Genomic DNA, 18625 nt, shown 5'->3' with positions numbered 1-18625 from the left:
GTGTTCGGTATCAGATACTAACGAGCAGATAAAACCCGATCCTCCGCCTCCGAGATATCAACATTGGAGCGAGAATCCGCCATCTTATTGCGATCGTTGCTCAAACAAGGTTCGTACTGTGAAGGCCACTGTGAAATCTTCACCGATGATTTTTGTTCCTCGGAAGGAGCCGTGGAAGTTTTGGACGAGAGGTTCCACGTCATCTCTTCAAGATATTCATGAGGATCGTAGGAAGAGTACTAGTAAAAATGGATGCGACAGAACGAGAACAACGTCGAAGAGTGTATCGGAAAAGCATATACCGCGTCGTGTGATCTCCTCTGAAAATAAATCCGCTGCTTCGTTCCCAGCGTTTGTTAACAGGACGAAGCGAAGAGTCGTCCAGCGATTTCCGACGTTGACGAGGAACGGACGTTGTCGCGTCGAGAAATCCTCGGAAAAAGACCTCGCTACGCCAGACGTCAGCGATTGCAGTCCTAGCATGGCAAGCTTCAAGTATCGGTTGAGCAAGTGTCCCTCCATCAAGGAGATGTGGAGTATCGGCGTCAATCACGAATCGTCCGATACTGATGTCCACTCGTCCCCGAGGCAAGAAGCTCCTTTGTCCGTCTGTGAGAAAATCGAAAGACGGGAATTTCGGCCGCAGGAAAAACAGGGGAGGAAGAAAAAGAGATTCGAGTCGTCCGGCGAATGGACCCGACAGAGATACAAGATTCGCTTGAAGATATTCCAGAAGGGAAATGGCCGTCTCGATCCTTGTCTTCCGCGGATCGTCGAGCTGCGACAACCGCGCGATGGAAAAGCGCGATCGATCCTATCGAAGATGTTCGGGCTCGCTGCCGAAGAAGGCGAATTTCCTCCGCGATTGAAGAGCCCGGATCGTCCGCCCGATTATTGTCCACCTAAGTGGCCGGTCGAGAACAAAAGTTACCCGACGAAGATGGACGAGAGCAGAGTGGTTCGCGGCCAAAACCTGGGAAAGCGTTCGTGCAAAAAGCGCTAAGCATCTCTAAAAGACTGCTTTAATGTTCCGGAGTTAGCATGGGTTCAGTCGGCATTGACTGTATATCTAAAACTCGCATTATTCGCACACATTTTGTATTTCTTATTGAAGTACAGACTTTAATATGATAAGTATCTGAAAATAATTTTGAATTTCAATACATAATAAACTGTAATAAATATTTTTTTTCTTAAATATTTTTTTTATGCCAGTAATTTCCAGTAAATCTATAAAAATGATAGAACTGCTGTTATAGTTCTGTCTGGACAAGCATTTAATCCCGCTAAAAGGACGAGAACATTAAGATTCTCTGCAATGGAATTTGCAAAGTAGCCGTTCAATTTATTCTGCCTTGTTTATATTAATAAAAAGTAGCGTAATGGTTTCTTCGTAAGTAAAATATATACACGACATCCAAAGGTAACATAAAAGTGTAGGAAGAGAGGCGCGGAAATGAAAAAATACAACTCGGGTAGCCCGAGACGGCTGCAAAAGAGGTCCGCTCGTAGCAGCTGGCCTCCAACTTTTCACGTTTATCATTATCTCACCCTCTCGTCGTATACCCTTATTTTTGTACCCGGTGGAACAAACTTGCGCATCAAACGCCGTTGTTTTATGACCGGTATACATTTTCATTTCTGTCGGAGGATGATATATTTCGCAGCCCTAATAAACGCGACTCAGAATTTAGCAAGCATTTATCTTGTCTACATCGCACGGAAATAATGGGAAAAAAATGAAAATGCAAATTCGCATTAATCCAATTCCGATAATTAATGCAGAATCATGGGAGATTTTACATTATCCGAAAATATATTTATCTCTATGATGTTTTCTCGATCTCTAATCTTGTCATATATCATTGCATATAAAATTCAGTTATGATTATTTTACGTTTTTATAATATATATTTTTATAATATAACTTTATAATCAAATACATGCGTTGCATACATTTTTCTCGAGTGAAAATTTCATTTATATTTCATTTATATTTAATAGTGTTTATATATTTAATAGATTTATATATTTAAAAGTTTTTTTCTCCTACGTTCATCTAATGAGCTTGTAAAACATACAAGCAAATCGAGATACATCGTTCCAATGACTCCAAAATTGCTCCCCATTTAAAGATACTCGCATTCGTTTTTTTTCTTCTTCATTGAAATTGCGAACAATTAAGGAACACGGTAAAATAGCGGACGAATCGATCGCTACCGGTAATGCTCACGATCGTTAACTCCTAATTGAATGCCGATGAATAACCGGCTTTCTTAGCCCCGTTCGTTTCGTCTAACGGACTCGAAATAATGAAAATCGCGGCGATGTTTTCACGGTATTCATACAGAACAATTCGCATTGTTACAGATAAACGATGATTGGTTTCACATGGAGCATCGATCCGTGGCGAAGAGATCGACAGAGCCGCATCTCGAAGTGCATCAGAGGCTAATGAAAGACTACAGAGTACACCGAGCCGAGCAGCAGCGGGCGAAATCGCGTACCAAAAGAGATCTTATAATCAAACGTCCGTCCAATATACTATCGATGCTAAATGACGAAAGGTGGCCTCAAATGTGGTATCTGGTAAGCAATTTATTAGCAATTTTTTTACAATCACAAACATTTTTAAAATTTTACGTTATTTTATAAATGATAAGGTTAATACGTTTTATTGCATAGATAAATAAATGTACGCAATTTTGCATAATTGAATTATTAAAAATATGATATGAGAAATTTAGTAAGTAATATGTATTTTTTAAATATCTAATTTTATAATTATGTAGGAAAAAAGTGCATTATATGGATAATATTTCTCAATTGAAAGACTTACATTTAATTTAGCTATAATTTAGCTAAATATAAATATTATAATAAATAAATATTATATAAATATTATATAAATTCTAATAAATATTATATAAATTCTTCTGCTATCATCGATATTAAAATATTTATATTTATATACATTTTCTAATACGACTTCTTCGAAAGAATTATATAATGTAATCAACGCGAACAATACAAAATAAATTAGCTCGATCAATTTAGAAAAAGCGTTGACATTTATATCGTAGATAAAGCTTTTTATTGCCTGTCGAAAGTATTGGATATTTTTTTTTTTAGAATAGGGGGAAGGGATTGGATATGAACGTGCAGGGTGCTTGGGCCGAAGGAATTACTGGAAATGGCGTCGTGGTCACAATTCTCGACGACGGATTAGAAAAAGATCATCCAGATCTTTTTAAAAATTATGTGAGTATCTTAGTCTATATGTATGTCTCTTGTCTATATTAATATGTTTTTAAAATTAATTGACTTCTCGATTTAGATAAAACTTATTACCAGGATAAAATAATGAAATAATCATATTTTTAATATTAAAAGATGATGTGTGTGTATGTGTGTTATACGCGATTGCATTTCACACTCAGCTTCTATTTATAAAATATTGCAAACTAAAGAATTTACATTTGAGTAAATCGCATTTTGTAATTTTTCACGGCAGTTACAGTAATTTCATATAAAGTAATTTTCTCTCTGATTGAATTTTCGTAAATATGCAAAAAAACGCAAGCGCTTAATATTTGCCTAATATCATGGAATATACATCAGTCCAATACATTTTATATTCACTGAGGCAAAATGTGAAAAAAAAAACTCCGGCGAAATATTCAATAAAGTGCGACAGATGAAGGCATGAAGCATTGCGAATATTGGTTATATGGGAGTACAAACATTAGAAGGGATATGCATGTGTATGACGAGTAACTATTGATTCGCGGATGATTACATTGAATGAGAGATATCTGTACACGCAATAGAAAGTGAATCGCATTAATCAGCCAGTAAACACATACGCTGCGATGCTGCGCCTTAATGCGCTGCTCTGATTACGCAAATTTATATGTATGTTCCTTCATACTTGTATTTCTCATTATGCAGCATGCAAACAAATGCGTTTATACTGACAATGAGAAAAAATTTCCAAATTCAAAAATATTCATGATTAAATATTACACCTGCAATAAAACTTCTTACGTAAGGAGGAAAAATTATATTATTGCTTGCAAAAATTGTAATTAATAATTTTCTATTTTCTTATAAATATTTTTCTTTACTCTAGAAAAAAATCTAATTTCTTCAGATAAATTTCTTTCAAAACCTTTCTGTGCAAGCAATTTATTATATATCACATGTATTTTTATCATTACTTGTTCTTGTCATGATTATTTCAAGTAAATCTTTTATCTGCGAGTTCTGATTTTTATTAAAATAGAAACGGAATAATGCAAATGATATTCGCTGTGAAATGCATAAATTTTAATTATCCCTGACGATTTCCGTTGCAGGATCCACAAGCGAGTTACGACGTCAACAGTCACGATGAGGATCCGATGCCAAGGTATGATCTGGTAGATAGCAATCGACACGGTACCAGATGCGCTGGAGAGGTCGCAGCCACTGCCAACAATTCTCTCTGTGCCGTAGGTGTTGCTTTTGGAGCTGGCGTGGGTGGTGAGTATCCTGAAAAACATCACTTAATATTTATAATATTATAATTATATTATAATATAATGCACTGGGAATTAAAAGGACTTTTTGTACATTATGTAAAATTTTCTACATATGTATAACTTGAAATGTGAACTTGAATTATGAGAGTTTAATGATTACGATATATTCTACAATGTTTGAGATTGCATTGCGGAAATAATATAAAAATTTAATTATTATTTTATATATATAATTTTGAAATAAGATCAGAATAAAATAGCAACAAATTTATAGAAAAGGAGAAGAATAAGGAAGGAAAATATTTAAATGTTGACTCGTTAGAAATGACAGTTTCATTTCTCTCTCTCTCTCTCTCTCTCTCTCTCTCTCTCTCTCTCTCTCTCTCTCTCAACAGAGCAATTATTTAAATCCCACACTTCCATTTTCAATTAGCAATAGCGAAGTTGGTGTTGAAATTCGAAATGCGTTATTACGAACGACATGCGCCAGTAATATGCAAAATTGATATTGCGAGATGGCATCATTTTCGAATTAGAATCGGGATTGGCAATAGTCTGTTACGTGTGTTACATTCGGGACCGATCTAAATCGGTGCACGATGCCCAATTCCGATCTTGTAAATTGGATCTTCCGTTTCGCATGCCGCGGGAATTGTGCGGGATAATTAACACAAACGTGAAATGCATGCATGTTAATCATGCGGAGATTCTTGATACACATACATGTATATATATTGAATATTCTTAGACACTAGGGTTGACAATTTTCATATAAATTGACAATATGCATGTGCAAAATTCATTTTTTATGTCAAAAAATCAATACTGTCATTGTACTATCATATAATGTCGCCTCTTAATTTCTCGTAATTCTATTTTCGTGCGCAGGTGTTCGAATGTTAGACGGCGACGTGACGGATGCCGTTGAAGCAAGGTCCCTGAGCCTAAATCCCCAACACATCGATATTTATAGCGCGTCATGGGGACCGGATGACGATGGCAAAACTGTGGATGGTCCCGGCGAATTGGCCACCAGAGCTTTCATCGAGGGAATTACCAAAGTGAGTGTTCACCACTGGAAATTCTATTTTTATTTTTTTCGCGGATTTATTTGACCACAAATGAATTAAATCCAAATGTTTTTTTTTCTAAATTAATTATTTTTTAGTATAACTCTATTACATTTTTTAAATCGTGAAATACGAAAATCGAATAAAATGGATTGTTTATTTTACTTTTGGCAAGCGAGTCAAAGTATTTCTCATAAAAAAAAATAGTTTCATTCGCGGAAGATTTACTCAAGATGTCTCGCAAATTGATCCAAATTAAACACTATTTGCCTAATTGAAAAATCAAGGATTCTTCTACATAATAATATAAAAATAATATGTAATTACGTATAATAATAATCTTAATTACCATATCTTTTACGTCTTTGACGATCTGAAAAGAAGCCGTACGTCTATCTCAGAGCTTCAAACTTCGATGTAGTAGCGTAATCCACTTAGGACTGCAATTTTCTTCGCTATAATTTCCCGCGTTATGACAAGGTAAATGCAATTAGCCGCAAGGTATCCCTGTACGAAACGGAAGCTTCTTGGTTGCTTCAAGACGCTTCCTTAACTCTCAAACATCAAGCTGCAGGGAATTTTCAAGCTTGATATTACAACACTTATGTTCTGTTAATGCATTGCAGACAAACAAAAATATTAGTTGTATAAATTTCGAATCAAATATTCGAAATACTATGAAAAACTCTCTTCTATCGATTAAGAGGGATATTCGAGGATTTTTAATTGAAAATTTTAATCGAAGATTCTCTTCGAAACTTTCGGAAGATTGATACAAGTGCGAAAATATATCAAACGCCGATCGATGAACTATCTAATGCGACGTTGCAGTATTGAAATGCCGAAGCGAGAAATTGTTCGCACGTAACTGAAGATCATTACGTTCTGATCTTCCATGATTTTTCTACGAATCGAAATTCCTCGGGAATTATTCTCGAATTACTCTCATCGGTTGAAATCTTTGTTCGAGAGTAAAAAAGGAATTTAACAGCTCTCGTGATTGGAGTTAACCAACTCCTGAGTTCAATTATCGTCCTCCTAATTTCTTATATCTCGCGCCAAAGGAATACGTTTAACTTGTTAATGGTTTTCCTTGTAGAACCAAACAAGTCGGAGAAGAAGTTGTTTTAAGCACTGTAAGCTCCGTTATTATTTCTTCGAAACTCATTCAATGGGTGCGAATATTCATTTTACAATTTACAAGATAATTATAAGGATTTATTCAATAATTTTATATAATTCCAATAATATCCTCGATATATATATTTTTTATCTATATTTTTTCTCTTAAAGGATATTTTATGATTAGAACGTCAAATTTTTATAAATAATTACATATAAATAATTAATATCTTACAAATACTTGTATTAAAATTATATTTATATTTTATTCTATTCATATTTATATTTTATCTTTTGAATTATTTAGAAATATAGTTTTATAAAAATAAGAATTCTCGTCCAACTCTAATATCAATTATGGTGGCGTTATAGAAGTGAAAATAGCATTAGAAAATATATTATTATTCAGATGCAAATATTTTATTGCTCTTCTTCGAATCTCATTTGCTGCGAGAAAGAAAAATTCATCTGTTCGTTATTAATGCAATTCGTGCTCGAACAGCCGCGTCGCAAAACGAAATGAAATTCGCACAAATGTATCACGCAGAAGCATTTTCCGAGATCTTCCGAGAGTTTCAGTGGCGACAATGGCCATTGTCATCTCGATGTGTACGCCTTGTGCAGACGCGGCTCTTCGATCGCGTTCGCGGCATCCCTTTATCGCGATCCTAAAACGGTGAACTTTAGCATTGAGAGACCCTCTACTTCAAGTAACGATCATTAAAGTGCAGACATCTAGCATTTAAGATGAGCCATCAAGAACTGTTGAGAAACTCCGGTAAAGATCCTCGGTACTGTCCATTTCTGTTATCCGTGTGAACCGAGTGACCTATTTCGCGATAGCTTCCCGTTGCATAGTTGCCAGTAATTTGAAATACTGAGAGTTTTAATTAGAGTTTTTTTATGATTAAATGCTGTTTTACACTGCAAAACTTGTTGAAATAGCCTCGGATGATAATTGCTTCAAAATATCATTAATTTTATCTTATTCAAGTCACATGAATAATCAGTACTGGCTCATTAGGGCCACCTAATTTCAGTTAAACTTGGCAAAAATATGTGATCTATATACAATCTGTGAGACAATGAAAAGAAAAATGAAAAGAACTAAATTAATATATAGAAAAGATATAATAATATAATATTATATTAATATCATCTGCATTATCATTTGATTGATCACACCTTGACTCCCCGTAAACGATTGACTTCTTTCGACGACGGCATCGCAGGCGTCGACAGAACGATGACAGACGTAATTCAATTAGCAACGGCGACGAAGAACTCCTGCAGCTAGACCTGGTTTAATAGACTCGCTCTCGGCGAGAGAGGTCAGCCTTCAGAAAGTTTCTAATTGGGTGCTTTTAAGCGACTGGCCGACTCGAGCCGCGTTAGAACGTATTACCATTTTAAACTTGCTGCCAGCGACGGCGACGTGACCGTAAAATATATGCAAATGTCAATATGGTCGATGCAAAACTAGTTGAAATATATGGCAACTGGTGAAACATATCGAGGAAATGGTCACACATAGGTGCATTCACCAAAATTTACAAAAGAGCGTAATAGTCTCTTCTAAAAGATAAGCCATGTATTGCGTAAATTTGCATTTGTATACTGTAAAGCAAATAACGCGAAAATGCAAACAGAAAAGATAAAATATATAAAAATAGAAAATTATTTTAATTAAATATATATATATATGAAATTATATTAATTAAAGATAATGGAGGAAAATTTTTCCTGAATTTAAAAAACTTCATAAACTGATATACATATAAAAGACAAACTTTTAAAATAAAATCATAAAATCGTAAAACTTTAAAGCATATAAGTTACAACTATATAGCGTTTTCTTATAAAAACGTAACTACAGTAATATTTCTGCATATTATAAGAGTTATATCTGGTGAATATTCATAAATGGGATCAACGAGTAATGAAATGAGCAATACTTCAAATTCTTTCCCGGCAGCAATATTAAACATCTGTGATATTAAATGGCTGTCATTCCGTCAAGATTGCTTTCGTGATCTCTTTTCAAATATTCCATACAATAAGATACGATGTTGATATCTGTATTCTCAGGAATCGATTTTTATTGTTCGCGATTTTTTATTACTCACGATCTTTACTATACGTGAACTAAATTGCCTTTTTAAAGTTAGAACCGAGATTATTATAAAAAATTGCCATTTCACTGATTTAATTTTCAAAAATATTCTTTTATATTTTTTATTTAAATTTCTATTAATTTAATAGAGATATTTATAATTTTTATTATATTACTTAAATAAAGTTACATAACATGATATTTGCATATTTATTAAAAATATATTTTCCTAAATAGAATTTTTATTTTTAGAAAGATCAAAATAAACATCTGTTTTCTAATATACCAATAATATTGGATGTAGCGCTTAGAAATAAAATTATTAGCACAATTTAAAAAAAAATTGCGGAATATTATCCTTTATAGTTTTTCCTTTATATAGTTTTACATTATATAGTTCAATGTATTATTATATCATTAAAGCAGCGAGAATACAAATGATACTGATTATGATATCGAGCTACTATGTTACTCCGGCAGCAGCTTGGTCTCGTGCACAGTTGCGCAGTAGGTATTTAATGCAATGACAATTCCCCTTGTAACTGTATTAGATTATACACTATCTTATATTCGACATATAGATGAATACATTCTCTCTAGAGCCTGTTAACAGGTTCGATAATATTACCCTTGGGCCAATGGAACCGTAACTAACTACAGGTTTCATATGTAGTCGATGGAATCGCAAGAAACATGCACGTTATACAGTTTATGCCAAGCTGAATTAATTCGTCTTCTTGACACTTCTTGACGTTTTTCCTTTCCTTCGCTGTTTGTAGAATAATTTTGCTATTAATTAATTCTCAAATCAAATAAAATAATGGCTTTTAATTTCCAAATAAACAAAATCGAGCAATAAATATATTTATCGCTTTAATTTTTAAGTTGTATTATTTATATGTTATTATTTTATATTAATTTTATATACATATATATATTATTCGATCACATTAAAAAGAATTTTTTTTAGATATAATAAAAATATTCCTAAGAAACATGAATTCATCGTAAAATGTAAGACATAATGTATAGTTAATTAATGATTATAAATCGCATCTAAGATGTCTAATGCAGCCGAGTCGATGCCTTATCACTTTACAATTAAATAGCCTTTCTGATCAAAGGCTCAAGCACTATATTACTGAATTAGTTAACGTCGAGTCTCAAAGAGAGTTCGGAGTTCGTGGTCACGCCTACACGTTACCTAAAGCACACTGCGTCTGGTCTTATCATGAGATAGTTGGACCTCCAGCCCCAATATTATATAGAGAGTACCTGTAATCTTAGAGTAACTCTAAACAACATATGCTCCAAAATATTTGTAAAGGGAAAATTTGCAGTTTAACAATAAAATTTACATATGACGTGATACTTTTATTTAAGAATATTCATCGAGAAAGAATTTGCCTATTATTAATGTTTTTTATATAATTATTGTTTTCAATGATTAATTCGGTTGCTTTTTGAAAAATTTCTCAAAAAAATTCCTTTTAAAGTGTTACATGATTCATAAATCATGCATGAATACTTTGATGAAAATCAGAAATTCAATTTTCAACGAACAAAATTTTCCTTTTAATCTTCAAACAAGAGCATATATATAGTGTTGGAAACTTTTTTGTTATAAGAGCTCGAGATAATTCAGTCTTGACCCTACGGAGATCATTAGTGCTAAACATGCAATCTCATCGACTTCCTAATAACGGTTTTGTTCCGAATCATCTACTGTGTGTCTACGGGCGCAGAGAAAACGGCTTTAGCATGCAAAGTGTCTTAAACTTCTAAAGCGCCTTAAGCGTTTCGAGCATCTCAAACCCAAGTGCTAGTAAAAAAAATTCGACCACATCTAAAGTACCCAAAGTATCAAACTTGTCAGATTTATTTTAGCTCGCAGTTGAATACGCTCGTTAAATCGCTGTTTCAATTCCGCGATTTAAAATTACCCGACCTCTTTTCCTTTTTTTTAGATTTTTATAGAAATCTAAATATTTTGATATAAAAATATCAAGTTATTAAGTTTGATAGTCTACTTCGCACGGATTAAAAAGCTTTTAATCAACCCTTGAAGGGTCGCAATGGTAAAGGTTCTATCTTCGTATGGGCATCCGGAAACGGTGGTCGAGATCATGACAATTGCAACTGTGACGGCTACACCAACAGCATTTGGACTCTGTCCATCAGCAGCGCGACCGAAAACGGCCTTGTGCCCTGGTATAGCGAGGCGTGCTCGTCCACTCTCGCTACCACTTACAGTTCGGGCTCTAACGGCGAGAAGCAGGTCGTCACTACGGATTTGCATCATCATTGTACGAGCAGCCACACGGGCACGTCCGCGTCGGCGCCATTGGCGGCCGGTATTTGCGCCCTTGCCTTAGAAGCGAATAGAGATCTCACCTGGAGGGACATGCAACACATCGTGGTCAGAACTGCCAAACCTGCGAACTTGCAGGCACCTGATTGGGCGCTTAACGGTGTCGGTAGAAACGGTGAGTACCGATGTCGATGGAGAAAGAATTTTTCAAAACCCCAAAAGAGAAATTCTGAGAATCATTAGTAAAATTCCATGATGATGCACAAAGAGAATTGAATCATCACCTCAATTTATTGAAGAAAGAAAATTTAGAAATAATGTAATTGATAAATATTTATATTAATTTTCTATAAAAATACTTTAATCTATTTAGAATCAACCTACTTGATAAATCAATAATTATATATATATATATATATATGTATATATATATATATATATATCTACTTGATAGAACTAATTGAAATAAAAAATCATTTAACAATCGGGGTCGCATTTTATGTCTGACAGTGAGCCATAGCTTCGGTTACGGACTGATGGACGCCACTGCCATGGTACGCTTAGCGAGAAGATGGAGAACCGTTCCAGAGCAACACAAATGCGAAGTATCAGCGCCACACACAGGCAGGTAAGTGCTCGTAAATTGCATTGTTAAATAAATGAGAGCAATTTCAAAATCAGTGTGTCTTATTCCAAGTATCGATCGAGTTATTAGGGAAAGATGTGACAATTGTACAGAAAATTATTAAGCTTGAAAGAGCAAAATATTCGGAATAAAATGTGGAGAATCAATTCGACTGTATAGATAACTACCTGTCTTTAAAGGAGCAAATATGCTTTTCATGGATTACAAATTCGTTCGAGCATTTCAGCTGTCGTTAAATGGATTTTATTCGCCTGAAATTGCACGTTTGAATCACGTGTAATACATCACTTAACTCTACTATTGAGGGTTGTAACGAGTGAAGGCAGATAATATTTTGTATTAAATGGACATAATTTATATAATTTATAATTTCAAAATTAAATTTCTGTAAAATAATGAAGCATAAAAGTTTTTTATACTCAATTTTATGTATGATAATTTTATGTACAATAATTCGTTTCAAAGGAATTAATTACTTTAAAACGATCTAATATTCATTCATATTTTAAATTAATAAAAGAGACTGAAATAAAATAAGTTATTTGAAAAGTAAAGATGTTATAGTAGTATTTATAATTATCTTAAGATTTTTGTTTAAAAATGTTTTAATTATTTAATTTATATATAAATATTTTTACTTGTATAAAATAACATAAATGATATAATTTTATCATAAGTTCAATGTTGACATATTAAGAATAAAAATGATCTTCTTTCTATTTAATTTATTGTTACTGAAATAAAATCGTGCTAAAAGCACATTCGAGAAAAGGCAAAAATAACGCTTGACCGAGTTATTCGAACGATAAAATCGGCAATAATGTATTTATAAAAATGTATTCATGTAAAAATGTACTTGCGAAGAATTTTGTGAAGCACGAGCTTAATACTCGACCTGAATTTCGTTTATTTTCTAGGACAATACCGCCGAAGAGCCAATTGGTCCTCGACTTACATGTCAAGGAGTGCAGCGGTGTTAATTTCCTCGAGCACGTTCAGGTAAGTTGAGCATGTCACTCAGCAAATGATATCGCTAATTAACGGATTTCAAGTCGGCTATAAAGTACAATCTCGAATAATCATTTGGAGAAATTAATATTTTTTTTTTCAAATTGACATTGAATTGTTTACTTTTTCTTCGAATAAAAATTAATTTATCATTCATAATTATTGTACATTATTATTTTACGCTGCCTATATAGAAAAAGTAAATTTAATATACCAAATAATTATTTCATTGTTACCCAAATTAACTTATGATACATTAATGACCCCTGTATCGATAGCATAATTTACTGTGTTTAAGTCAATTAAAGAAACTGAGATAATATTAAAAAATCTAAATCAATTAATTACTCTAATAATTACTCTATAATTACTCTTAATTACTCTATAAAATTATTAGTTACAAAATTATTAAATTCCACATCTCGTTTGTCTATGCTAACTAATTAGCAGAATTACATATACACTAATTATAAATTCGAAATATCATAACACCAATTTGAGAATTTATCAATTTTGTTATATGTATCAAAATTGCGCGTAACGAAAACTATGTTAGTAATATATACATACGAAGAACATATCATTTATGATAATGATGTGTATTCTTCGTATGTACTACTAATGATACAATGATATACTTGTCATAGGCGAAGGTATCGTTGATGGCAGCGAGACGAGGGGATCTCCAGATACAATTAACATCTCCTCAGGGCACGAAGAGTACTCTTCTTGCCAAGAGACCGCACGATGTTTCGAAGGCCGGCTTCAACCAATGGCCATTTATGTCGGTGCACACGTGGGGAGAAAGACCACACGGAACTTGGAAATTAGAAATTCACAACGAGGGTCGATATTTCGGTGAGTTAATCATACTATATCATATTTTGTTATTGTGTAATCATTGAAGAATGTTAATTAATAATGACGGGTGATTTAATAAGCGATATTAATTGATATAATATTGATTTGAAATTATCTATGTCTTTAATGTCTTTGTTCTTTTTTTGCTAATAATTAAGAGTAACTAATCAAGCACTAAAGTCAGTTAATTAACCATTTATTGTTAGAGCTAACACTGTTAAATCGTCGAAAAATTATTTATTTAATCGAATAATCTGTCGGAAACATAAATAAATAATTATAGTTATTTTTAGCAGTCGAAAAATCTCTCGTCACTCTGTACAAAGTCTTTACATCTCATCCACAGTTTTTCTAATTTATATAAAAGACTTGAAAGACTTCATTGCTTTTATTAGATTTATGCAACATACATATCATGAAAATCATTTACAGTAATCATTAAAATATCAAGTCACAATTTTTCTAGATATAGGAAGATTTTAATAAATAATTTTAATTAAAGAAAAATTAAATTTAATATAAATTCAATTAATTCACATATGTGTCAAGAATTTTATGTTCTCTAATGTTCTTAATGATTCTCTTTAATGATGCCCTAAATGTTTTAAAAAATGTCTTTTAATTATTATTTGAACTATACAAATCATTGTTAGATTCATACGAAAAGTATTATACGCTCGTGCAAAGCATAATCTTAGATTAAAACGTCAGAGACAAGCATCTGGGAGATTATGCCGGCATTAGACTCGGCAATCAGAAATGCCGTTCGCTTATCTAAATTTCAAATAGAACTTCACCTTGTTCGCCGTAACAATAACGTTTCCAAGTGTCCAACCAGTGCCGCCATAAGGTCACGGTTACCGAGTTCTCTGCCAGTTGCAGTCTGCCGGTCGAAAGTGCCGACAAGAAACCAGCTGATTTTGACATCCAGCAACTCTCACATGCAAACGAATAAAATGCATAAGAGAAATCTACTCGTTTTAACGCACGAACGTGAAATCTCTCTTCTCAATTATAGAGATAAATCCCGTCACAAAGGATTAATCCATTCATACGCGTGATATCAGGGTGGAATAGCTTCTACATACCTAGCATTGCATGCACATTCTGCAATGCGATGCCGAGTCGGTCGGCGGGATCCACGGTATTCTCGTAGTTCGTGTCTAGAACGCCACGGGGAGGGCTCTTACGTAAGCCCTATGCGCTCACGCGATTACCTAAGAAGGTGCATTATCCCCGGAGGTAGATAATTGCCGGTTTCGAGCACACAGCAGAGCCCTACTGCAAAAGCACTCCTGCTTTACCCTTAATGGCAGATAACAGAGAAGCTTCGCCGCTCTTGGCCGATCTCGAGTAGGTACAAGCGTTAAAACCACTTCGAACTGCTTCCTTGTCGGCTAATCAAGGTCGATGGCTACATAAATTTCCTTAGGCGCCCTTAAGCTATACGGCATAGAGCTGTAAAGCGCATCCGTTATTGTGTAACGTCGCGAACTGCGTTTTGAGGAGCAAGAGAAACCGCGGGCTATTTCAGTCGCTCCTAAACCATCTCGCTGTTTATATCCTCGCAAATGATACGTCCCTCTAGACGTATTTCAGCATCGCCCGTAAACACAACGTGCTTATACGAATGAGAAAGATCTCCTGAGTATCCCCAGTGATACTATATTCCAGTTTTCTCGTTAAACTCTCTTAAAACGCTTAGGGAACTCGGGTGACGCGTATCGAGCTATCATTCGTTTAACCTGACCAACGTGTCATCAATCTTTTAATTTTCTCGTTTTTGTCGCTCTATGGTCATCTATAAATGTTTAATAATACCAGCGAGCATAACATCGCTTTTATATTTTCCCTTTAATCATGACGTCCGCTTTCTTTCCGCTGCATTCTTGGACGCTTTCCGGATCAGGACGCGCTACTCTGCACGAATGGGCGCTGATCTTCTACGGTACTGCGACGCTGCCCGATCGAACCGAGTACGCTCTTTACAATCCCGCTGGCATGAGCATGCCCAGAAGGCCATTGGTGAAACCACGCGAGACCACTTTTTCGAAGAATCAGAATGCCCCGACGAAGAACAAACAGACGCAGCACAAGTCTGATAAATCTGGCAGCCTGAGCCCGCCTTACGTGGTGAACGCGCAGATTCAGTCTCAGAGGAAGGGCAAGGCTCGTGGTCAGCATAAGAACGGCAAGTCGGCCAGTCGACCAAGCCCCAAGCCTACCGCTCAGACCTTGCGAGGTCTCACCGGGCTGAACAAAGGGCCTAATAACGCGATCGGGGATGTACGTTTGATCACGTCGAGGCCGCGCGGTAGAAGTACACCGAGTCCGATCACCAGCACGGTGACTCAAGTCGTCGCGACGACGAAAACGCAAGCCACGACGACGAATAGGCACAAGATCGTCGATCTGGCAACTGCCTCACCCCTTCAGAGGGGTCTGATCTTGTTGGAGCCGCCGGCGAAAGCGGCCACGAACAAGGTCCCAGCGGTATTTCAGCAATACCCCAAGATCCAGCAGTTATATCCAGTTTACGGCGGAGCTCGCGGAATCGGCCAACAACACGCTACCAGAGCTAAGGGACTCGATCTGCTGCAGGACGAGCAGTTCGATCCGAGGAATTTGCAATTGGACAAGGGTACTTAAATGCCTTCGAAGGAATGGCGCCGATTATTTAACGCGATGGACGATCGGAAGCTAAATTTATTATATTCATGCGTAAAATATTAATCATTTCGATTTAGCCCACTTTAAATGGAGTACGTACAAATTTTAATTCTTCAAAATTAAGTTAAATAAAATTTTAATAAAATTTAATGTGCGCTAAATTAGAACTTTTTATTTTTTATTACGTAATAGTACGACTTAGTAGATTTTACGTTAAAATGAATTTGAAATTTAAATAACTAGATACGAATGCTTGTACATAATTAGGACGTGATAATTTGTACCGCGAAACGCAGAGTTGATGAAACATTTCTGCAAAAAAAAAATGTAGCGTCGTGTACACAGATAATCGCAAACGCGCGCAGTGAGTAATGATGGCAATCTATATACGCTATTGTTGCCCAAGAGCGATATTTTGTAGGGTAACAAAGAGAATCGTTTCGCAGCTTCCGATCGTTTCGCATTCGTTTCCACGTGTCCGCGTTATCGTACAAAGTGCAGAAAGTAGAGATGCAAAAGCCCAAGATTAAACGGATCCGTTGGAATTTGGTTTTCGTATTCAGCCTTTTGTTGGAGTTTCGCTGTTTCGCTGATTGCGACTGTCCCGTGTGTGATCACCATTATTTTCGTTTGTACACGAATATATTATCTCCATAGTTATTAATATGTCGCACTTTAAGCTTTAATTATTTCGCTTATCCACGTTTTATCTTGAGTTCAGAATGTTCCGCGTGGAGTGATCTCTGCATGTTTTAAAAAACGTGACGAGAATTCTGTTTCTTATGTAAATTATTTCTCTTTAGCTGAAAATAAAAGAATTCTCGGTGCTTTTTGCAATATTCCATTTAATCTCTAATATTTTTAAAAAGCGCCGATTACTTTACGCGGAATATGTGTGTATGTGTGTGTGTGTAATATTTTTCTGTAGCTCGTTGAATATAGATGATATTTAATCGTAAGTAAAATTTTATTATTGTTGTTTAATTCTTGTTAGATAATGTTTGAAATAATATTGTTTGTGCTTATTATATCGTGAAAATTATTAAATAGTTAATTTAATCGGCAATTTCTTTAAAAATACATTGCTTTATAATTGAAAAACACGTTACACTTTAAAGTATTTTATTTTTAATTATTATATGAATGGAAGCGAATCTATATATTGTACATTTGCATGAATTTAATATGCACGAATAATTTCAATATTTTTTCATTAAAATTTATTTTATTATCTGTATTTATATTTTGTTTTAATAATTATATATATACATATTTAATAATACATATTTAACTTTCAAAGCCAATAAAACAAAATTATTAATTTTTCATAGGTACTATATAAATATTATTAATTATTTGATATATTATTGTTTTCTTTAATTGTAAGTTATTCATCATCGAAATGTTAAACTTTCAAGAAACCTCGCCTCTCTTTTCTGAGCAAAATATATTATAAATAGAGATTTTGTTTTATTATTTCTTGTTTTTTTTCATGTTGCTTTTTTCTGCTATAATTGAAGTCTCTTATGAAAGCGATAGGTCGATAATAGGAAAACTTATCGAGGCCGGTAATACATGCTATGGCCTTCAATCAAAACTTCCAATGACTTAGTTATCGATGAGTTTCATATGCAGCCCTGAGCGTACGTCAACTATCTAGTGCATTACACGCATATATCGCCGTATATCTATTATCTTTATAGTATAAATCATGGTCTTTCGGAAAATATTGCATTGCATTTTGCATGTTTGTCTTCCACGAAATATATGCGGAAAATTATATAATAATATTTTTAGACACTGTTAGTATTTTATATATCTAATTCTCGTATTATATGTCTAGTTTTTATGTCATTAAAAAAAGTAGAATATTCAAGGAAAATTATATTATATAACTAAATATTTTCTATAGCATTTTAGCGTATAATTCATCTTGTCTTACTATTATTATAATATTTCAAGAAATATTTATCCATGATAGTAATACTTTACTTGAAAATTATCTTTCCCGCAAAGCAGTAGATTTAGCGAAAATTTAGCGAAAATTATCCTTACAATGATGTCCGCTATTATGCATCGCGCTCGTTATCTCTTTTCGGAGTTCTCGAATTTTAGATCATCGCAGAACCGCAAATCGTTCAAAATTCAGTGCAACGCGACGAACGGTAGCGAAAACCGCTAATGCGTGCCGTGAAATGGAAAAGCCGACACGATCGGACGAAGCCCATCATTGGAGATGGAGCAGCTCTCTCGTTCATCATCGTTGCTAAATAATTTCCGCCGTGATTAAAAATTTTTTTC

The 18625-nt window shown here is 34.4% G+C and overlaps 1 protein-coding gene across 1 annotated transcript in view; it reads left to right on the top strand.

Moving 5' to 3' along the window:
* The window catches only part of LOC105254895 (furin-like protease 1), a 211154-nt gene that overhangs the window by 172448 nt on the left and 20081 nt on the right, over positions 1-18625 (top strand). Inside the window, exons 4-12 of the mRNA XM_025410086.1 lie at positions 2371-2589; positions 3133-3261; positions 4359-4524; positions 5412-5584; positions 10897-11314; positions 11650-11767; positions 12703-12784; positions 13441-13651; positions 15564-16295. Coding sequence (XP_025265871.1) covers positions 2371-2589; positions 3133-3261; positions 4359-4524; positions 5412-5584; positions 10897-11314; positions 11650-11767; positions 12703-12784; positions 13441-13651; positions 15564-16295 — 2248 coding nt within the window. The remainder of the gene's footprint in view (positions 1-2370; positions 2590-3132; positions 3262-4358; positions 4525-5411; positions 5585-10896; positions 11315-11649; positions 11768-12702; positions 12785-13440; positions 13652-15563; positions 16296-18625) is intronic.

The sequence above is a fragment of the Camponotus floridanus genome, unplaced genomic scaffold (genome assembly GCF_003227725.1).
Source record: "Camponotus floridanus strain SB8 unplaced genomic scaffold, Cflo_v7.5 scaffold3, whole genome shotgun sequence".
Classification (NCBI taxonomy): Eukaryota; Metazoa; Arthropoda; class Insecta; order Hymenoptera; family Formicidae; genus Camponotus; species Camponotus floridanus.
The sequence above is the reverse complement of the archived record's forward strand: the minus strand, read 5'-3'. Positions and strand labels throughout refer to the sequence as shown.